General features: G+C 39.7%; 1 protein-coding gene and 1 long non-coding RNA gene across 3 annotated transcripts; both read right to left on the bottom strand.

Moving 5' to 3' along the window:
• Positions 1–6,033: 6,033 nt before the first annotated feature.
• DIO2 (iodothyronine deiodinase 2) lies at positions 6,034–23,302 on the bottom strand. 2 transcript variants are annotated; one of them, XM_069783724.1, is made up of 2 exons: positions 22,568–23,301; positions 6,034–11,264 (listed from the first exon to the last, which is right to left on the bottom strand). In XM_069783724.1, exons 1-2 carry the CDS (start codon positions 22,787–22,789, stop codon positions 10,647–10,649), a joined length of 840 nt encoding a protein of 279 aa, XP_069639825.1. In that variant the 5' UTR covers positions 22,790–23,301; the 3' UTR covers positions 6,034–10,646. The 2 variants fall into 2 exon arrangements, with proteins under 2 accessions (XP_069639825.1, XP_009916865.2); XM_009918563.2 differs by having other exon boundaries at positions 10,692–11,264; positions 22,568–23,302.
• Positions 17,149–21,383, bottom strand: LOC138685450 (uncharacterized). Its single transcript, XR_011324707.1, has 3 exons — positions 21,347–21,383; positions 19,174–19,271; positions 17,149–17,265 (listed from the first exon to the last, which is right to left on the bottom strand). It is a non-coding gene; the product is annotated as an uncharacterized lncRNA (long non-coding RNA).
• Positions 23,303–24,102: the final 800 nt, after the last annotated feature.

The following is a 24,102-nucleotide window of genomic DNA, read 5'->3' as shown; positions in this document are numbered from 1 at the left end:
CCTGGTGTTTGAGACCTGTCTTTCTTCCCATCCAACCCATCGGATGAGGGAGAAGATTTTATGTGGACTAAGAAATTTGTTTATTCTTTGGATCTTTGATCTGTATGTATGCTATGCCTTATTAATACTTAGTCTGGTATGGCCAATCACAGCAGAGGAACAGCTAGAACATGACATCTTGACACTGATGTGGAAGAAGAAAGAAAATGAAGCAAGCTATTCACGTATTTCTGCAAGAAATATTTACGTGTGGCATTCTGGACAGAAAAGACCATATCCACACTGCGGCCCAGATCTGTCTACTTTCTGCACGTGCCCCAACAAGCACAATGGCAGGGACAGCTAGAACATGCTCTTCAGAGTATGCAGACCCTGTGTACACTGCAAGTATTGGCATGTCCCCAGAAAGACATGCACAGGCTTTCACACTAAACCGATTACCTGTAAGGCAGCAATGCAGAATAAGGTGGATGGGAAAGGAAGTATATGTGTCTCCAAAGCCTCATGAAAGAACGTGCTTCTTCAGAGCAATGCAATTACATTTGCCTATTTAGAGATGCAGGGAGACCACAGAATAAAGAAAAAACAAAAAGATCATTTCAGCAAGGGTCTGCAGAAATAGCTAGATAGTCATAATGAGGATTTGGCTGGCCAAGGGGCTGATTTTACCCACGGAAAGAAAAATCTTCTGAAAATAGAGACATGCTGGATGGCACATATTTTCCAGCAGTATTCCTTTAACATGCCCTGGCTTCTTTTGGAAAACTTGCTTTAAAGAAGTCATCCTCCATGTCCATCCAGGCCTTCATCTTTATGATTAGAAAACTGCTAAAGTCCTAGCCTGTGGCAAGTACTATGACAGTTTGTATTATGTGAGTTGTCTTCCTCAGAAAAATGCTCATCTGCCAGTTTTTAACAGCTTACATGAGTATTATTTTTCCTGAAGATTCCTACTTAAGGGTTTTTATGTGCCACATATCAGGTGAAAAATATCAGTCGTGCTTGGTACGGCCATCTCCTTTTGTGTTAAGTGTGATCATGTCTTCCCCCCCGACCCTCCCCAAGAAAAATATGCATGTCTCTGCGTGGATGTAGCTCTATTCTTTACCACATTCTGAAACAGCAATGTAAAATGTCTTGACATTTTCCACCAAAAAAAAGCAATAACAAAAAACCCAACAACTTTGGGATAAGTTCATGCCTGGAATGTTTCTGAAAAAAAAAAAAAAAGAAAAATCACAGAAGATTATATTTCAAAAGAGAGTGATGAATAATGGAAAGTATGAACTGTGAAGTTCTATTATATCAGTTGTATTTAGGTTAACCACATTTAATTTTTTTAAGCTCATAAATCCTTAAGAAATGTTAATCACATGATGGACTTATTTGTAAATTTACATACTGCCCTGAAGGAGACACCAATTGTTGCATTCTGTGGTGACTCATGAGCATCTCTGGTTCAGGCTGCCAGGACTGAGAAAGCAAACTGAGTAGTATGATCTTGTATGAACTGTGCTTCAATTTCCAGTAGAGTTATCCTCAGGACACTTCATAGCATTTTTTAACACACTAAGATATGAAAACTAAAGCCAGGGTGATATAAAAGTCTTTGAGTTTGAAACTTAGCATTGTTTTCTTTCATTCTGTTAAAACTGAAAATTATGCAGTTTAAGCATACATACACAGTTAAACAGGAATATCCTATATTTTAGTTGTCCACTATATTCAAAATAGTTATTCCAACAAATGTGCAGAAAAACCTTTCAAACAGTATGTGAAAGTTCTTTTCATTATAAAGATACATTACTTCTTAATTTCACTTCCAAATTCAAGTATCACCAACTTCACACAACAGTTATTTTTCTCTAAATATCAGAAGTAAACCTGCATGCATGCTACATTTTAATAATATGTATATATTTTAAAATTGAATTCTTTATTGCATGTCAATGAAAAAAATTAGCCTACAGTAAACTCAAAGCCCTATCAAGTGATGCCATCTGTTTTTTTCTTCTATTGACACGACAAACAGATTTAAGATATATTTAACTGAAGTATTATCAATGACTAAATATATCATGAGTGACAACGTATGGTAGTAGACACAATTAAAAAATAGTTACTTGGGTTCCTATTTATCTGTCAAGTGAACTGATTTATCTGCTGTCCATAAATGAACATCAGCTGTAATCTAATGGCTTTTTAATAGAAGGAAGCTTGACAAAATACTGGCAGATGGTATTCTGGGTAATGATCCAGACTGCAGTGATCTCAGTAATGACTTATTGTATCTATTTACGTGGCCTGAAACTAAGGGGGGAGGGGGGGGGGGGGAGAAGCTAAAATGATTCAACCAGCCTAGGCTGCTCTGGCACTGTAAATGTTTAAATCACTGAAGCAGCCCATTTGCTTCTGTAGCGGGAGAAAACATGAAATTGATTAAAACAGCATAAATGCAACAGGAAAATCTTCCTCCTCCGCAGCCAGTTTGGGAATGGAAACTTACCTAGTTCTCATGGTCTTTTTTTTTTTTTGTGCGTTGTTGCTCTGAAGTGGTCAGTTCAGGGGAATTTCTGTCCTTTAAAGGAAAAAGATCTCACAGCACCACTGGGCCACTCCAGCATGCCTCTTCTCAAGGAGTGGTGATCTGCTTCCAGAACAGGAGCAATGAGAGTAAGAAAGGCTTTAGGAGTCACGAAGGACTGTTGTGTGCCCTGAAAATTCTCCTTTTGCCTCATATTGACATGGATCACGATACAGGGTTTACAATGACTGTTTTCTGCTTCCCCCTACAACTCACAGAAGCAACTCCAAAGAGCCCTCATAAACTGCAAGGAGTATCTCCTGACTTTGTCACAGTTACACAGTTTCTGAAACCTGAAAAAATACTTATGTCCTGTAAAATTCCATTTCAGATAATGAAAGTCCCATTGAAGGTACAGTTTGATGATCTAGGTAAATACAAATGGAAGCCTCATGGAGATTTTCATACATACCTAAACATATAATGAGAAAACTCTTGTAATTAACATTATATAGTAAGTCCATTGGAACAGAAAAGGTCTGTTGAACATTCTTTGCCAGCCTTACTTATTGTGATACTTCCATTGCTGAAAACAGTGCTGGAAAACTTCTTGATCTACTGTCTCAGAAATATCTGTCCCAATAATAAACAGGATGACCCAAACTTCAAATCATCTTGGCACCAGTGTCACACAATATAAATTAAGGGGTCATTGCAATCTGCTCAAAAGGAACTAGGTGTTATGCTGGACAGTTTGCCATGGTACCGGACAACAGATAAGCAACATTATACTAAAGTACACAGGTGTTGGTGACAGGCAAGAAAAATATCCTGAGAGAATAGCTATCAAGTTTATATGCACGTTCAGTCAAGGCATCCAGCCTAGCTGTTGTCAAAGTAGTCTATAGTAAAGATGGTTTTCAAGTACTTTGAGATGCCCTGGGAGCACAAGTGGCAAAGTTGTGCTATTTTCCATTAGATGTGTTCAGTGTTTAGGTGGCCTGCTGTGGGCAGTTTTAGCACTGTGAAATCCTGAGCCCCCCCGCAATGCCATTCAGTCCATCTGTAAGGATCTGCGAGGATCGCTTAAGAGAGAACTTCTGCAGCTAGTCAAAATCTGCTGCTCCTTCCATAGTAGCATCAGCTACAAGACTTCCTTTTCTCATGAAGCAAGTGCTTTTAATTTACAAGCACAGTCCACCAATTTCTGGTTTGGAACGATTGGTCTAATTTCCTGTGAGTCTCTGAGAAAACCTCAGAAAGATTTGTCTCATAAGACATCTGGCCAGGTCTAATGTATGGCACTCCCAGAGCTCAGACCTTCACCCTGTGTGAGTTGTTGGCTTTATGAGTTTTTACAAACTGCTGACAGACATGGGGAGATAGGAACTCTGGTAGCTAGGGCTGAGATTAAAATCTGTATGTTTGCTCCCTTCCAGTCTGCAGGAAGCTAAATACTTGTTCGTGCTGTCCTAATCTGCCCAGAAAGCCAGTGTTTAGCTCTGCAGGCCGACACATGGCAAATGATGTTTAAGAACAAACCTGCATGCAGATGATCTGCACTGAGGGTACACAGATAAACAGAACAAAATGCTGTATTCTCCCATATCTCACCTGACCCTCTGACAACTGACATCCTTTTAATAGTACTCATACTTGAAATGAAGTCCGCAGCTAATCTGTAGCCTTAAACAAATTCCACAAAACCAAAGGCTGAGATGGGGGAATTATCACCAAGGGTATTACAGGTTGGAAAGAGAAAGAGATGGGAAATCAGGTGCAGGAGGGATATAAGGGAAGAAGAACAGGGTTAAAGGACATCAAAGGCTGATTAATTCCTAAAGAAGATAAGGCTTTGGAGAAAACTTCCCCTCCTATTACCTTCACAGCTAATCCATAGCTAAGTCACAGTAGCTTTTATACAGATAACATAAATATACATATGAAAATATGGGAAATTCTGATTTAAAGAGTATTTTTTCCTGCTTGCTACTTCTTCTTCAATTTTTTTATAATAGGCACTATCTTAGAACTAAAACACTTGACGTATTCATGTTTCATGTATATGACCTAAAATGGATGCTCCTTCTCTAGTCAAGTGACATAGTGAGGCTCACAAATCTTTAAGGCCTTAAGGATTTGGACAGGATGCTCACTCAAGCGTTTCCACTTCACATTAGCTCTGTAAGACACATTTAAGCTGGTTGGATTCATTAATACGAACATTAGAAGCACACAGGTATATACAGTGAGTCAAAAAATGCATCAAACCATGGAAGGGATATTCACTTTAGCTGAAGTTGACTTGCCTGTGATCAAAGTCTTTAACCAACATTTAGGTCTTTTGTTTGAAGTTTATATTTGGGAAAGGCTTATTATGCCTCAGGGATTCTCTTCTTTGTTAGAAAGTAAGATCTTGAGCAATAGTCAATCCTCTTGAAATACTGCTCTATAAATAATCCATTTTCTAATTTTTTTTTTTCCTTCTATCATGGACACTATCCATTCCAGAAAAAAATACAAATCTTTGGAAGTAGTCAGAGTCTAATTTTTGGTAACAAGTTATTTATTAATGATGCTATTTTCTAATAAAATTGTTATTTTATCACATCTTCTTTCACCTGATTTATACAGCTGTGAAATAAGAAGCAAGTCCTGAAAGGTTTTAATTTCTTCTAGAATACTGAGTAGCTCCTTATAGCAACAATTGATATACAGGTCATAATCACTAATGGCCAGACTACAGGAATATTCACACAACTCAAAAGTCTCCTTTTAGTACTTTTGGGGGTTATTTCTGTGATGTGAACCGGATAATCTAGAGAGAGTTATTTGTCTGGTTGTTCCAAGGGCTTGTCAAGCATGCTGTAATGAACATTTCTGCTTGGGACACTTAGATGTAACATTTTCCATGGCTTTCCTTTTGGTGATTTGTTTTGTTCTTTCTTACCTATACTCACAAGCAGTTTTCAGATGTAGGGTCCTATAAAACTTATGGTAACAAAAGATGACAAAGAGGAGGAAATTTCTAAAATACAACTAAGTCACAAAGTGAGTTTGTTTAGGAAGTTGCCGGACATTCTTCCATTTAAATATTTTTTTTGCCTGTAGCAGCTATTCAGCTGTCCTTTTAATTTTTCACCTTTTGCCTGTTCATTGAAACGGGAGCTGCATGTATAACTGATGCATTCACAACCAATTCATTCAGGGTTCATGTGCTACATACAGATTGGCATGCTTTCTTCAAGCACACACTTTTTTTGAACAGTGCAATACTGTGCAGACTCAACTGCTGTTCTTGTAGCTCTCAGTTTCTCTCTCCCTTACCTTTCTTAAAAGTTGAGGAGCAGTCAGATATTAAATTAGTCCCACCATTTATAAAGGGATTTGCTCATATTGCTTAAGATTTCGTCAGGGTAGCGTAGGCTATTGTATTAAATACAGTTTTAAGTTTCCTTGGTCTAATGTCAAGATTCCACCATGTATTAATAACCAACATTAGAATAAGAAGACACAGAAGAGGTATATTTTCCTTTATTGTTTATTGTAATACAAGAAAAACAAATCTAGAAAGCACATTTCATGGAGCACCATATTGTAACAAAATTTTGCTGGCTCTCCTACAAAGTATATTTTTGACATTTAAACAATGACACACACATAGTCAGTACACACAGGCATCTACACCCTGGTGGTCTTATTAACGGCCCCAAAGAGACCCCTCTTTCAAATACAGAAACACTAAGGTGCACAGAGGAATGCCAGTGTGAGGGCATCTGAACGCCAACTGAGTTAATTACTCTTTTGTTAGCGATCTTCATAAGCACACAAGCCTTCATTGTCTCACCCCAACCTCTCTTCACTGAAGCCTCCAAATTGGGCCCAAAGATCACTGAATATGTATCCAGCACAGACATGGTGTAGAGTTGAACAAAACTGGCCAATATTCCCTACCTGATATCTCTTATTGCTTTGGTTATAGTACTGAATGAAAGTCTTAAAAACTCTTAAACCTACACTCCACATCACAGAAAAGCCACTTTCACACATACAGAAACATAACCTCTGTCCCCACACACACCTGAACGCACAGCACTGATACCTTTTTGAGAAGCTTGGTGGGTTTCCCCACCAAGATCACCTTCATAAAAATGATTGCATTTTGTTTTTCAAAGAGTTCAGACAGTTGTTCAACAATATATTTCATAATATATTTCTTTCTTTTTAATAGACAGGGCATGTTTTCCTGCTCCCTTAAATTTATGTCATTGTCTACACCAGCAAGAGCAAAACGCTATCGTTTTCATCTAAATAATGATGCTAAGCACAGAACAATGTAGAATGATAGCCCAGAATAGCTTTTTACCTTGCTCAAAATAAAAAAGTACTGGAAGTTTCCCATACTAATGTTGAGACACAGTATTGGGGTCTCTATTATATACAGAAGCCTTCCAGAATACTTTCAGGCACCTATTTTCTGAGCTATTGCTCAATATGTATGTCACACTGAAGCACCTCAAGTAATATGGTTTAGTGCCCTCAAACAGTGAGAATAAGAAACAAAAGCAAATCTAGCCTCACAGCAGACTAGACAAATTTGAAGTATGATGCTAGCTGGACCCAAAACAACCCGCTGTTACAATAATTTTGGGTATCTGACATATGGCCACTTCTATCATTAACTGAAGACAATGCATGTAGTTTAATTTAAAACCTTTTATATAAAATGTTTTAATTTTGTCAACAAAAAAAAAAAAAGAAGAGTTTGTATTTCTATCAGCCACTTATAAAAGATATTTTTTTCCTCTAAACCCATTTCTCTTTGAAATACTTCCCCTGCTTTCTGACCACAATTTTTTCTGGGGAAATTTAAGGATTTGCAAAATGTATTTCTGTCTTGATAATCAGTGAGGCCGAACTATCTTTAAGTTTTGGGCAGGGTAATGCATTCATGTTGCCAAGAAAGAAATTAAGTTATTGTGTATTTTTTCTTGTGGAAAATCCTTGTGGATTTCCCATTTACAAGAGCCAATTTTATAATTCCTTTATACTATGTGATAAACAGGCATCTATGAATAACAAGACAAAATAATGGAAATTCAAAAGGAGAAAATGGACTTGAAAAATAACTGTAACTTCAGATATGCAAAGGGGTATTAACTAACTGAATTACTCAGACTCTCTCCTCCAAGCTAAAGGTATGTTTCAACAGCTGTGCTAAACATTTGGCTAGCATTTCCTGGATAAACAGTTCAGACTTGAAGAAGAGAGAAAGAAAAGACTTAATAGTTTAAGTTTTACAAAGGCTATGGAGTTGCTATGGATTAATAAAGTTTCAGGCAACTGAAGAATAGGATATAATAAGGAAAAGATGTGCTGGGTATATCAATACATATTTTCACTTGGAGTAATGTCTACAGCTTTACTCACCTGAGTAAAAGGACAGTGTAGTAAAAACAGAAGAGATACAGAGACAGGCAAAGAATATGGACCTGTATAAGACTGTGAATTATTGTTTGGCTTAAGAAAGAAACAAGGTATGTAAATTTCTGTATAGAGTATATAATCACTGACATACAGAAGAAAAATTAGGATCACTCCTGTTTATACTGTTTTAACGTACAAGAGCAAGAGATGAGAATGACATTGAAAAGCAGCCAATTCAAATCTGAAAAAAATCAATCTGGTTTTATTTGGTTTTCTTTGTTCTTAAACATGATGTGTTTTGATTTTAGTATTCCCCACCTCAAGAAATATTAGATCTCAAAACTCAGGATCAGCCTCTCATAGGGATTATGAGACATCAACAATCGCATTACACAAGACAAAAATAATAAGGGCTGAAGCTAATGAAAATTCCAAGAAATTATTGCACCTTCCCCTGAAGCATCTGATACAGTCAGAGGTAGGACACCGGATTAAACAAACCACATAGTTTGGCTATGTTACTGTTTCTATGATATTAGGTTTAGAAATTTCAGTTATATATCCCAGTTAGTCACAAAAATGTATAACAATCTTTCACACTGAGCAATGAGTTACAGTAACATTAATGAATGAGAGGACAGAATTATTATTATTATTATTGGTCTTAGACACCACTTATATGTGCATGCATATGTATATACATACATAAAAATATATAGTATACATATATATGCATATGTAAATGCATACATACATATATATATACACACACACACACACGCAGAGACATATGCCTTCTGAGAAGTGGGGCTCACCAGAAGGTCTGAAGACCATTCTTTACACCCTTCTCTGATACACATTACCAAACTGTGTAAGTGTGTGTGTATATGTTTACCTGTGTGGAGGAAAATGTGAGAAGGAAGGGAAGCATGAACCTGAATATGGGAGAAATCACTCATGTTACTGTCATTATTTCAGATCTGTGCTTGAAAACACATTTTCAAATGCCTTGTACATTGGCTAAGTTGACCAACAGCCAAGCAAGAAGAAATACACAATATTAAAGGGACATTGTGAGAATGAAAATATTTACGTATGTATTTTCTGTTCTTTCCTGTGTTAGTATTAATATGTCATATTCCTGACAACTGGCAGGAGGAGAAAGTAAAATAACTAATTTGATTTTTGCCATTTACCCTGTTTATCTGTTTCATGTTTCTGCCAAAGTTGAGAGAAAACTTGGATAGTCCATCTCCTTATGGGTTTTCATTTATCAGCTCTAATGGGTTAGCTCATTGTAAACTTGCCTTTTCATCAGGCTCAACTAAATCATTTTAGTTTTAGAAATACCTAAACTTAATGTATACTCTAAGTTGACAGTATCTCTTTAAACATAATTAATAATTCAGACCCATTCATAGGAAAATTCTGCCATCTTTTACACTTATTCACATTAATTCACACTATTTGTCTTCCCTGTTTCTCTGGGAAGGCTTTCGAGAACAGAAGTGAAACAAACTATCACCTCATCTGATAGCAGAACTGCAGCTAATCAATTCTGAGGCTGCAAACAACTTAACTTCCAAGGAAACTAACATAGCTATAAACTAGTTGCGGGTATCTAAGATAGCAAAAATCAGCATGACTACATTTAACAGGGTAAATGACAGGATAGGTTTCCATTTCAATGAGGTAAAGTTGTGTATAAGTTCCCCCATCCCCCAAATACATCTGTAAGGTCATTATCTCAAATAAAAATAAAAGAGAGAAATAAGTTATTTTTTTAAAAAGCTAAAAATGAAATTACCTTCAAGCCTATTGCTAGACAGAAAGAGATTGAGGCAGGTAAAGAAACAGAGAAGAAAACCAGAGAATATTGATAAATACACATTGTCAGCTCTGAGAACTGAGGGTTGGTTGGGATCAGCTTTTTGTCTCATGATGCACGCTCTAGGTGGTTCTCCCTGTTTTGTTACAAATAGTCCAGGTGTTTTAGTTTTCAAATTGTAATGGGCTTATTTGATCACCTTTGCCTTTTTGGTCCAACTCCATAGATTTTAACATCTTTCTCAGCAGGCACAGGCCTGCATACTGAATACAAACATATAGATAGAATTACTTAGTTAATATGCTGTCCAGAGGCATCCATACAGAGCACAAATACCAGCATACAATGTTTCACCTTGATCTGAGCAGCCAGTCTGCATGCAGGATGAATTGCATGGTGGTTCCTGTACTCTCTGAACAATAAAATCTCTAGGAGAGAGGACAATTTCCGCACTTTACTGCATTTCTATGTAAAGTAATTGCAAGCCCCCGGCTCCTCCCAGGTTGCTTGCATTGGCTACAGGAGGGTAAAGAAGGCTTTCTGATGAAATGCACAGCATTGCCCTTCCATGGATTGGCTCAGCCCAGGGCCAACACTTCATGAGTCGGGTTCCTGGGAGACAGGTCTTATCTTACCACTCTTCCTGCTCGCCAGCAGCACCTTTTCACAGAAGCATTCACCTCTTCTGTCCCGTAGCAAGCGCAGGAGTGGGATTTTTTTCATACAATAATGTTTCTGTGGAGTTAGTTTTTTGTTTTGTTTTCTTAATGTTCATTTGACCTTGTTATCAAATGTGTTCTCCTGCAATCATCTGAAAGGCCTTATGCAAACCAGCATATGTTTTCTTTTTTTCCCTTTCACATCACCTTAAAGGGACACTTCTGTTGACATAGCTTCGGCAGAGAATGGTTTTCATCTTTTGCTGAAGTTTTGTTCCAGCCAAAGCCGAACCTCCTGCAGATTGTAGAAAAAGGGGCCTTTGCCTCCCAGGTAGGCGATTTTTTGTCTCTGCACAATGCATACTCGCTCAAATGAAACCCCGTAGGCCACATTGGCATTGTTGTCCATGCAGTCAGCCACCACTTGGCACTGAGGTGGCAAGGAAAAGCGCTCTAGGAGCTGGTGAGCAGCTGCACATCGGTCTTCCTGGTTCCTGTGTTTCTTAACTTCAAATGAAGAGGGAGAGATTCCAGGGGCAGCCCAGCCATCTGACGGGTGAGCCTCATCGATGTAGACCAACAGAAAGTCAGCCACACCAGAGAACTCCTCCACCAGCTTGCTGAAGGCCGACAGCTGGCTTGTGAATGGTGGTCAGGTAGCTGAACCAAAGTTGACCACCAGTGGCCGCTCGGAGTTGGCAAAATCCAGAAGGTGGCATTTGGTTCCACACTTGCCACCGACACTCTGCCAGCTGCTACTGCTGCCATCACTGCCCTTGGCTATGTGGATTACACTGGAGTTTGGGGCTTCTCCTCCCAGTTTGACCTGACGGCAAAATAAATTAAAACATAGCAAGTTAGTGTGACTTGCTTGTCCAGTATCCTTACAACTATAAATAGAGTCGTCTGTTCAAAGAGTATACCTAAATACCTGCATGGACACTAGCATGGGGATATAGCAAATCATCAAAAGTAGCAGCTTCAGAAAGTTCATCTAGTCCATCTCCACTCACAGTACAGGGAAATGTGGCATTCCAGACAGGTATATTACTTCATTATTGTTAGAAAACTTCATCTGAGATCTGTCTTGTCCTGTCCACTACACACATAGTCCTGTCCACCTATATGTATCTGCAGACTCTTATTTGCTTTCAGACAGACTACCTCTAATTTCTTCTAACTTTTCTCTGTGAGCCAAATTTTCTAGACATGATTTTTTTTCACTGCCATCCTGAGTTCTCTCCACTTGGTTCACATCTTCCTTGAAGAGCAGTGTTCAAAACTTCAAAAGAGTTTTTGTTAATTCTCAGAATAATGAGACAATTACTTCATGTATCTCACAGGCTACACCTGTTTATATATTCCAGATGTTTGCTTTTTATGAAACATCATGACTGTTTTGGAAAAACAGTAGCCTGTTGACTAGGGGTTAGCTAGTGAGAAGTTATAATGCCTAGGTCCCTTTTTCTGCCTTTCTAGTTGCTCCCCATCATAGACTTGGGTACTTCATCAGTCCAGCCTGAATTTGGTGTTTTGCACTTGGACCCATTGAACTGCATCCCACATTTCAAGCCGTTTTCCCAATTATCCGAAATCATTCTGCATTGTATTCCTGATCTTCACAACACATGCAGTGCCTTTCAATTTTGAGAGGTTTGCAGGTTTCATACAGGTATATTCTCTTCCATCCTGCAGTCCAAGAATGAAAATACCAAGTACCAAACACAAGAGAGATCTCTGCAGACACCCACTCAATATTTATCATTCTGTTTTGACAGCGGACCATCCAATGCTGCTCTCTCCAAAAGGTTTTCTAACCACTTTGCAGTAATTTCATCAGTGATTGATTGACACTGCTCCTTCTACTGCAATGTTTCCCTAGAAAATGATTGGGGAAAAAGCAGCAGGAAAAGGGGAAAGTTCATATGATGGTGTAAGTAGGATGAAGTGAAAACGAACTGTTCTCAGCTCTAACCCCAGATCTAACTCAGACCCAACAGGCAATTGTGGATAAGTCATTGTGCCTGACCGTTTCCATTTCCCTGCCTATAGAAAAAAGACAGAATATAAGCATCTCACAGAAGGGACTGCCAGAATAAGGTGGAGCCTGCAGAGGGCTCCAAGATCCTTAGCTGATAACTGCTATAGAACCACAAAATATTATTACATAAGACAATTAGTTTTTAATGAGCTCTGCCACAGCAATTCCTATGTCTCTTCAACATCAAGCTCTAGTACAACAATTATCCTTTTATATTTCCCTGACTCTTTCTATCTCTCTCTGTCTCCTGTCTATTTGATTATGTTCGGAAGTGTTGCTTTGAACGAAACTTACAGGGCCAAATTCTGAAGTCTTTCATATTTTATTTACTTCTTTATGAACCTACACTCCCATTGAAGTCAACAGAAGTTAACGCTGAATAAGAACTGTGTAAAAGCTGAATAAGTAACTGATTTTTAGTGCACTTCTATTCTATATTACATTACAGGGTATCCTGATGAGTCAGATACAGTAAGAAGCTGAGTTAACAGCTGAAAAGTTAGCTGATACAATTACTGCTACACACAGATCCAGAGGCAAGTATATTGTAGATACTGGATCCTCCATTTCTTCCTGGGAAACCTGGCTGCCTTGAACAAATCTACAGTTATTCATGACTCAGCATTATTTCATCAGAATAGCAATAGAAGCAAGAGTCTAACCAAAGCAAAGTTTGTAAGACACTGCCCTTAAAGTTGCCAGACTTCACAGCCACACGAGGTCTCACAGCATGTTGGCACATGCTATAAACATCATTTTGACTATTTTCTATAGGGCAAATTGAGACACAGTTGTGCTGCCATTCACTCAGAGATCAGCAAGGAAGAGAGCTACAGAAAGAAAGACTGTCCGAGACCCACAAATCTGTCCAGGCCAAGCACATGGTGATCATGCCACTGGGAGCAGGGGATGTGCAGCTGCGGCTGCACCACAGGCAAGGGAAGCAAGTGATGTCCCAGGAAAGCACAACCTCTTGTGGCCCCTCTCCCTGTAAACCTGCATCTGCAGCATTGCTGTCTGCTAGAGCCCTGGTAACAGTTAGAAAAAAAAAGCCTTGTGCTCATTTGCCTTTGAAAGCAAGCAAGGCTTGAAATAGCTGCGTTTAGGACCTGCTGTGTGAGTGTGCTGTCCGTTGAACTCAAGGAAGGAAAAGAGCCATATCCAGTTTTTGAGAAGAAGGATCTATCTGGAGAGAGGCAGGCTCAGAGACTCAGGCTGTAGCATTTAAGAAGTAGCATTAAGCATCTTGCAGCATTTAAGAAGTGCTGCTACAGGCCACCTACACCTTAGCAGGTCATAGGTACTCTTCTGTGCAGCTGTTGAACATCTCATTTCTCTCTGCCATTCTGTGCAGTAAGATAGGCAAAGCAGGAGTGAGTAAAGTAAAGGGCCAGACTTGAGCAAAGAAATACACAGGTCAAGATCATGTGGCAGCCATATAATGATCCTGAGGGCTGCATTCAATCCATAAGCCAGCTAGACAACTCAGCATTTTGTGACAAGTTGGTAACCACCAAAAAAGGGCACCTCTCAAGAAACACATCTGCACTTCTGCACAAACACTAGATCCCTCTTTACCTAGAAAGCTTAACTGCCCTTACAGTGCCAAGCAAATGCTTTTTCAGAGCTAGCTTGCCCAAAATGTGCCTTCTGGGCAAAGTCTGACATGTAAGTATCTGTGCTGCACCCACTCCCTGGATGAATAATGGACCTCAGTATTTAGGAGCGTGCACTCATCTAGTCAAAGAAAAAAAGTAATAACGTGATTTACCTCATAAATCGCAATTAAGCAACACACCTTGAATTTCTAATATTTGCTGGCACTCTTCAGAAGAGAAGAAAAATAAAGGTAAAAAGGATAGAAGCAACTAAAACACAGCAATGTACAGGGCTGCTTAAGAGACAAGAAACACGTGAGCAGCTGTTTCACCTCACTCTTCTGGTTTTATTTTAACAAAACTATTATGACTGAAAATACTCTAACCAACACTCTTGAACTGGGAAACCATAGCCTGCTTCTTGATCACATTTAAGCATAAAGAGAGGCTACATATTGTAAGCTCCTGATTACCAACTTTTCACTCAGGTCTACCAAACGCTTCTTTTTCTAGGCAAGTTTGCAAACCCTGAAGGAACAGACTAACAAAGCAACTCCCATTGAACACCAGCATGGGAATGCCCTTCAAGTACTATTTAACATTGATACCAAGGGTGGCAACATATTTCGCTGTTCTCCAACAACGCAAGTTTGCGTTCTGTCTCATACTCCTTATTAACCAAAAAATAGATGGATTTAGGAAGTAAATTACAAATATGCCCTACGTCTCCTTATAGCAGTTTCTCTTCATTTACCACAGCCATGAAGTAGGTCTCGTGGCCGCAGGTTACCTATTATTTTAATTTTTGTTTCTAGGAGTGCTTGTGTTGGGTTTTTTTTCCCCTTAATGAGACATCCTTGCCAAGCAGGCATTCACAAGGCATTTTCTGCTCTTGTAGAGGAGTAATTAGGTCGGTGCCTTGTTCCATGCCAGTGTCAGGCACTCCAAAAAGCAGCCCTGCCCAGTCGTTAATGCTTAAACATAAGCAGCGGCATCTCCACTAATTGGTCTTGATGAAGCGCTGACGTTCCCAAAGGGACTCTTTATTTCACCAGGCTCGGGAACCGATTGACACAGGATGACAATATCATCCTTGCTGATCATCTGCATTGTAGGCCTTGGCTGTCTTCTTTGTTGTTATTTATTGAAAGAAAAAATAGCTCTTGGAAAAGAAAATCAACGCAATGGGAAAACAAACAAAAAACCCCATGTATTCAGCCAAACCGCTTTTGAAATCTTACACAAAGGCAGGCAAAATATAAATTCTGAGAAACAAACTAGCAGAATTCCCCTCACACGCAATCCAGCATTTCTATAATCACGTACTTCTGTGCATGAATATTTGGGCATTCGGTGCCAGCCTTCTGGATGAGGTGGAAACTGGGCAGCGTGCAGGCACCCCCTCCCACTCAGCCTGCATGCAAGGTAGGTCAACCAAATCTGAGAGCCAGCCCAGCCATCAGCAAGAGCAAGCACGAGCCCGACACCAAGGCAGTGACTTGTATCATTTGTGCGAATTTTGTGTTTGCTTGACAGCCTTGGTACTGCATCTCCTTCTCTGAGTCTGCACGCAGAGTGAAAAGGGAACAAGGCTGCCGATGCTTTAGCATGCAGACTGCAAAATGAAGGAGACTTAGGAGAGGGAAAGAAAGCCCTATTCATAAACTACAGGCTAGAAATAGCACATACTGCTAACTTTGTTGTACATTCTCCATGAGGACTAGGAAAAGCCCCATGGACAAAACATCACCTCCTCATTTACCTGTTCTTTCTTCTCATTTTGCTTTTATCAGCTTTAGCATAACCCTCCTGGGATTCTGTGCACTGGAATACAACTTTCATTCCCTGCATGAGGGATTTTCAAACAGTTTGGCAGACTCATGAGGCTGGGTCAACCCCCTAAAGAAAATAGGTGTTGCCAGACAATTAGCAGTCTGTGATATTAGCCATTTAAATATGGACATGCTGTGTTTGGGACTGGAGTCCAGTGATTGGTAATGAACTGAATCCCTGGAGCTTTTTGCTCCTTTTCAAATTCTCTGCTTTGATTTGATTTGATCTCATTCAGCTAAATATACCCTTTGAACAGCCCGGTATTTCTCAGTGCTTCATCCAAATCATAATCAGACTCTGACTGGAGAATTACACAAATTATTATTTTTGTTTTCTTTATTTACATGACCCAGAGTTGTGCAGTGGATAAAAATTACAGGAGGCCCTTGTCTGGAGTAGCATATGGGAGTGGGAGCTCTTCATTTGTCATAGGGAGGTGGCAGCTTGCTTTAAGAGACTCTATTACTCAAACTGGAAAGCAAAGACTAGAATTGACTCAAGTTCTCCCAGAGTCCAGAGTCTTTTATTTAGGATCAGGTGTGTGAAGCTGAGGGAGGGAAGCAGGAGACAAATTAAAAGGGCACAGTCCGGATAAAAATAACTAGTCAAATGCTGGTCTCTTTATTTAAAAACTGCCAGTCCCACAAACGAGCATAAAGGAGTCTTTTGCCGTGCTCTCTTATAAAAGAAAACGAATAATTTTAGTTCCTCTGATCGGGGAGCCTACAGCAAGCTTCTTAAGGGCTTATGTTTCCCTCAAGATGGGAGCATGGCCTACGACATCGTGGCCTCTGGGCCACTGGCTGCCCTTGCGGACTCTACCTAGCGGTGACAGAGGCCTTCACCAGTTTTTGTTAGTCAGCACCTGGAGGACATTTGAAATTAATTTGGATGTTCGGTTTTGGGGGTTTTATTTTTTTTTTTTAACTCAGCCGTAGCACTGTATGAATACAGTGATGGTTTTGTTGGAGAGGCTGAGCTGACGTGCAAGGACCACGTACGATCCTTTTCCTGGGTGGTGCCCGTTAGCTAATATTCTGTATCTACCACAGCCAAAGGGGGTTTTCACAAGGGTTTGACAAAAAGGCAAGTACTCCTTTCAGTCAGTTTTTCACATATGAGGGTGAAAATGGAAGACTGCAAAGAGGTGGTGTGGCAGAAGTAAAGTTAGATCCGCAAAATGAAACAGGTAGGATGAGACCCCAAGTGGGATAGGAGTCATCATATTCCTTTTCTACCTTTTGTCTGTCTTGAGTGTTTGAACTGTAACCTCCGGGGGGCAAACTGTCTGCTCTTCTTGTTTAGGACACTGCCTAGTACAATGGGCCCTGGTCTAGGTTGGTCCTCAGACACTACTGTAACAAACATGATTATATATTAATAATAATGACAATGTTTTAATAATAACGACAATGACAAGCCCAAATCCTGTTGAACTTTTGTTCCAAACACTGCAGGAAAGGTTTTAATTGTGGTTTTGTTTTGTTTTTCTCACTTCTTTCAAGATTGTTTTCATTTGCAAATGTCAATGAAAACAATTCTGCTAAGGCTGAACTCTGTAAAACCAATAAAATATTTTTAATACCACACAATGTCTAGTTCTAAACCCTGAAACTATACAACATGCTCTCTTTCACAAATTCCCTTTATCACTGTCAAATGCAGACAGAGACCCTTCCTTACCTTGCTAGACAAAATAAATACAAATAATAAGTATAGAGGCTATGTCTTTGTTCCAACCTTTAAAAGATTTCCACAGACAGCAAAGAGTCACTGGACAGCCAAAGAGCAAGTAAAGGATCGTGCCATTATATTACTTTCACATACAGCTTTGTGATAATGTTGTGCAGCATGTACTTAACAGGACAGTTTTCAGGCTGTCCTGCTTTGCATGCTGATTTATTTTAGGAATAAAGGTTGCACCTATCAAGCAGGCAGAAGTAGCCAAAGGTCATTTAACTGTGCCTCCCTGAAATCTCAGAAAAATCCCACTGGGTGTTTACTGAACCAGTCTACTTGCTGCTACATCCAGAGCTGGGCCTATGCTGTGAAGTTGGGATCCTGTGCCAACCGTTCCCTCCGTGCTGGGTCTGTCATGCCAGAGCTTGCTGCTGGCCCATTCTAAAGACAGTAAAAAGCTGTACAAGTACATATACACACCCATCACCATCATCACTTGAGATACCAGCATCCTTCTGAGGGCTGTAACGTACATTTACACACATGTGCGCATATGCAGACGTGCATGTTACCCCCATAGGTGCATCACGGCATTCCTAAGTATTTGGCTGCTTCAGGGAGATGCCATTAAGGTCTTCCCCCTAACTATGCTGCACTGAGGTAGAGAAGAGGGAGGATTTCCTCTAGGATAAACTTACAGCTCTCTACTGGAGACCAGGAACGGTAGCTCCACATTGCTGAAACACAAAGCTAGTATCTGGCACTGGAAAGGCTCCGAGCATGAGGCCTCACCACTGGGCACTGCTAATGGGTGCAACCTTTTTTGTACCTATTTTAAAAGCATTTTAAGATAATGATTTCTCACCTTTGGAATCTTAGAAAGCGGATTCATCCCAGTACTAAATAAAGCATGTAACTTAGCAGGTAAAAAAAAAAACTTTTAAAATGTAATACAATGTTTTTTTCAAAACTTCTCTAGATTTTTCTCTGGATTTCTGTAAGATATGTGACACATTCAGTATACATGCTGTGGGCTAAAACAAATGCCTCACTGGCATTTGTACAGATCGCCTATATAAATCATGCAGAAGGTACACTAACACCCTCTCAAAAATCTCTGTTGTTTTTTCTGTCTTATCAGTAGGTGTGGTTGCATTCATATCTATACGTATGTATACATATATATATATGTGTACACATATACGGAGAAATGAGAGAGGACTGACTCCTGAAAGAGCAGATTATGTATGCCTATGTGTGTGTATTTTTGCATTTATACCACATATATGTACATATATAAAGACAGATACACACACATATATATGTATACATACAAACACATATGAAAGTGTAAATACACACACATACATACATACATGATTTGCTCTTCAGGAGTCAATCCACTCATTTCTGTAGATAAACAGAGCACAACAGTAAATTAGAAAAATAACATTTAAGTAAAATAGTTGCACTCTTTCAATTATATGAAGTTGATGTAACTTGGTTACTAGCTCTATTTATCTCTGTTACAACAATTAATCTGGTCCTAAAGACTCCCTTGTTGTAATGTAAGACACACTTGCCTCTCAGAAAAGAATAGGAGGAGGATGTTCTATAAATCACAAAGCTGGTGCAGTGTAGACAATATCAACACTGAGTGTGACAGATACTGAACTCAGAGCTAAGGAAGTAAAGAGAAATATATTAATCATTGGTAAAATTTACATAAGAAAATAAAAACAAACACAAGATCAATCATTTTTATTCCAGTAGGACTGTAAAATGTGGAGAAAACAAGTCATATAGAATGTTCCAATAAAAAAGAATACTGAATATACTCTATATACAGCAAACTCTGCATTGCTTCCCCACTGAGGATGTTAAAATCTTCAACTGTTGCTAAGAAATCTTACCTATGAAATAATTGCCCTAACCAAAAAGTCATGTGCAATAATACTTAATAACAGCAAAAAGCAGAACAAAAGCAAATTGAAATTTGGGTAAGATATTCAAAAGTTTTTCTAGAAGGGAAAATGCATCAGAACAGCTATTTTCAAATATACTCTAACTATTCCATGATCATCTCTTGTACACATTAGTTCTGGAACAGAATCACTTAACTCTGGGACAGACTGTGTGCTTTCAAGGCAGAGCTCCTTTCTTGTAATAAATTTACTTTAATCCAGAATCTACTATCTACCAACAGAGTTTTTCTGGAATGGCTTCCAGTAAATTTTTCTGTGAAAAGAAATTTTACATCATGTACTTTTATGAAAAACGTTATGAAATGTACTCAGGAAGAGTTCTCTGTAAGTGACACAAAACATAGTAAAACCAAGCATAGTTACTGCTTTAATCCAGTCTTTTGCTAACTGGCAGTCTAGCTTTGGTTTATCTCAGACATCTGCAATTCTGCTATTCTAGCTGAAAAATGGTGATTATCTCATAAATATTTTTCAATGGAATGAGCTTAAGTACCTGCTCAAGTACTTTGCTAATACCTGGCTTCAGCTAGCAAATTGGAGCAATAAGCAATCACAGTTGTGATATCGACTGCGTTTTGCCATGATGTTTAGTATCCTGACTCCCAAGTATTTTCATTTCCTACCTTCGCTAATTGGCTAAGATTAAGATATCACAACTGGACAGTCCTATTCAGGATTTAGAAAAAGATAATTTAAGGAAAAAGATGCTTTGTGGGACAGTCTTTAATATATTTCACTATTTATCATGCTTTCTAAACATGCCACAAAGCAGGTGTGTATTACAAATTTTTTCGATTCTACCAGTACAGCTTTCCAGCTGAAATTTTTTTCCTTTCTCTTCCTTACAGAAGCAGCAGAAGATACTCCTCTATTGTGGGGATGATGACTCTTCTTCTCCTAATATTGCTTCTCAGTTTATTGTGTCCCCTCTATAATTTGATATCTACACTTGTCAACCTTTCTGTGACAATCAAGGGTTTCCAATGACCTTCTGTCCTTATGGCCCATAATTCTATTAAGGAAAACAGAGTCTTTCCATGAATTGTTGTCAATGAGTTTTGTCTTAAGATTAGCTGGCATGAATTGATTTTTTTCCCCCCTTTTTGGAACAAGGTGATAAAATCTGGTTATGTTTATATGCATTTTTCTGCTGAGTTCACTGAGGCCCAGAATTCATTCTAGCAACCTTAAAGCCTGATTGGCCTTATCAACCTAGGTCATTTAATGGTGATAAGGGAGAGTTTTTAATGACCAAAAGTCAAGGTATGAGTTTCATTGCCAAAACCAAAAATAGCACAGAGTCATCCTCTCTGTAGCTTCCATGGTTGACATCAACAGTACTGAGTAAAAGGCAAAGTATGACTTTGGAAAGTACAGAAAGGCATGCAACATCTTTATTTTAAATCATTTTGTGTTATTTAAACAAAATGAGATTGAAAACATCTCATGGATATATATCCATGCCTTCCCCAGACCCTGGGCCACTACCAAATTCCACTGGAGCCTTGACCAAGCCATGTGTTAACTGTACTGCCTTGCCTTGTCTGTAAAATGGGAACAATTGTGTTCATCGGCCCATTTAACAAGGCCACTGTAAAATTTACTTACTTAATGTCTGTGAAGAGACTAAAAACAGAAACTAGAAGGGCTAGGAGAATAGTGAGCTTCATTCAGCGTTACTTCATTTGGGTAGCCAGCTGGCTGATTCCTAGGGCAGCAGTAAGAGGTTGACCCATTTGGCAAAAGCTAATGTTATTTATATTTGTCTTACACTGAAAATTAATGTCCCCGTGGCTTGGGTTTCAGGCTAAGCAGCTTGTATTCCATATCACAAAGCCAGCAAACACCAACACCACCAGCTCTTCACATCTCTAGGTAAGAGCAAATACAAAAGCCATTGTGAGGGAGCGAAAGGGGTCTGGGGGGAAGGCAATACAAAAAGAAATATTTCAGAAGATATAGACCTATCATTTGGATAGGACCCCTATAACCTCATGACATCACATGGGGTGTGTTAAATTAGATGGTCTAAATAAGACAACACATTAACAGACTAAGCACTGTTTTGGAAGCCACAGAGCTCTGAATCCAGTTCTTCTACTTACTAACTGGGTGGCCTGTGCAAGAAATTTCATCTTTTTGGGTCCACCTTTTCAGTCTATAAAAGGGAACTATAACTACCTCATGAGACCCGGGCAGTACCACTGGGTAATGTTTATACAAAGCTTAAAAGGAAAAAAAAAAAAAAAAGAAGAAGAAGTACATGTTGCATAACTGCTATTGGCTTTATTAACTTAAATCACCAGGCAGCTGTCCCTCAGCTAGTCAAGTTCATTTTTAATCTCTGACATGTCCCTCTGTCACTGTTTTCATGAAGAAAAAAGGCTCACTATTTCACTCCATGCCCAGTTTTACTATTACTTGGATGCTTCCTCTAATATAAAAATTAACATATGGGCAACAGAAAACGCCAGCGTAATGGCAAAGGTTCATTTCTATCTTTTACTCTAATTAAAACAAGTCTGTCTATGTTACATAGATGACATCTACCTCTGCAGAGCTCTACCTGAAGATGCAGCCTCTGTGTAATCTCTGAGGATCTCACACGGCGAACGATTAAACGACAGCTGTGAAAACATCTAGAGCATTTTACAGTTATTCTCATACAAAACTCTTGAAATACTCTGTCAACATGACCCTCATTACTCGTCCCGGCGGGGAAACTGAGGCACGGCTCAACGAAGTGCCACGGCCACGGCCGCACAGAGAGGCAGTGGCGGAGCAGAGGCAGCAGCTCCCGAGTCTCGCGACCCCTCAGCCCCCACTTAAACCCACCGCTCCTCTCCGCTTATCCCTCTGCCACCACACTTAGCGCCAGCCGGGAGACAGCCTGCACGGCACGGAGTCATTCCCTTGCCTCCTCCGTCGACAGCCGGGCCGTCCGCCAGGGCTCTCCCACCCCGACCCGGCAGCCCCATCCCCGGGCACCCACCTGCTTGTAGGCGTCCAGGAGGAAGCTGTTCCAGACGCAGCGCAGCCCCTCCGAGGTCAGCATCCTCCGCCACTCGCCGCGCCCGGACTTGGAGCGGCTCAGAAACAGCACCATGTGCTTCAGGAGGATCACCGAGTCATACAGCGCGAGGAAGAGGCAATTGGAGAAAAAGACCGGCAAGATCTGAAGCGTGATCAGCAAATCCACACTTAGCAGACCCATCTTCCTTGCTGCTTCTCTCCAGCCGGGTACCTTCAGCTCCCTTCTCCGCTCTGTACCCTCATTTAAAAAAGTAAAGTAAAAGGCATTTCGAAAGCCTCGTTACCCCTCTCTCAGCCACTCTCGTTAAAATGAGCAGAGACAGTTAAATACGAGCAGGCTGGTTGAAACCCTAACTGCATGATACTCATTCAACTCGGAGCTGCTTATTTTTCAGAAACTAAGATTTTAACAAAAATTCCTCCCTTAACCAGGAGACCTGATTTTGTTGAAGAGAGAGGCAGCTGTGCTTCCAGTTCCCTGCAGTTACAAAATTTAAGCTGAGACTGTTAATTGTTAACTTTCCTGCACTATCCCATTGTTTCTCAGCTATTTAAGCACTGAAGAGACCTCTCATTTCTGTGTCAGTAAAGCTAGCTACCAGGTGCAACAATACTTTTTTTAAAAAAGGTTTATGTACATAAACTTTCTGTTCCTTCCTCCCTCCCTCTCTTTCCCTCTCTCCCTCCCCCCCCTCCCCCGCCTCTCTGTATTCCTGCCTTCCTCCTCTCGCCCTCTCTCTTGCTATCTGCCTATGGTGCAAAGTGCTTTCCCCTCTGGAGTCCTAGCTTGCTTCCCTGAAGCCTTTTATACATTCCCTAGCTAATTGCTGCAATAGAGAAATGAAACCCTAATCTTAGTAAAGATCTTGACGTCAATGTAAAAGAGGGCTTTACTTTGGCCAGGACTGCAGTGAATAGAAAAATGAAATTCTCAAAAGTCTTTTTTTTTTTTTCTAAGAGAGAAGAGAAAAAAGAGAGACAGACAGCAAGGGTGGAACTTTGCTTTGCTTTGAAAAGGAAAAAGAAAAAAAAAAACACAATATGCTTCTGACTGCTCTTACGAAATGCTTTCAAATTTTGGAAAAAGTATTTTCATAGGACCTGGAAGGTGACACAGCCACGCAGGCTTCTGTTGTCGATGTTTTGGGGTTTTTTTCTCATGGCTGGTTTTTTTTTTTTCTTTGCTCTTTTGTCTTTTCCAGGAAGATGTGTGAGTTGATGCATCCCAAGAAAGGGCACATTTCTGTACGTTTTTGTCCCACCTCCATGAAGTTCAACATGTATAGTGTTTAAATATCTATTGCTGTCTTCTTGGTACTTAAGGAAACATAAGTAAACACCCAGCACTGACCTCATCTACTGATGTGTGAGAGAAGAAGATAAGAAAAAGAAAAAAAAGTTTTTGAAGGATTTGAGGATTCTAAGCTAAAGTTCCCTCCTTAAAAATAATATGCTACAGCCTTAAATGCTGTTAATCAACTGAGCTTCAAGGAC

This window comes from Haliaeetus albicilla, chromosome 5 (assembly GCF_947461875.1).
Source record: "Haliaeetus albicilla chromosome 5, bHalAlb1.1, whole genome shotgun sequence".
NCBI classification, from domain to species: Eukaryota; Metazoa; Chordata; class Aves; order Accipitriformes; family Accipitridae; genus Haliaeetus; species Haliaeetus albicilla.
Note: the sequence above shows the minus strand (reverse complement) of the source record. Positions and strands in the feature narration are given on the sequence as shown.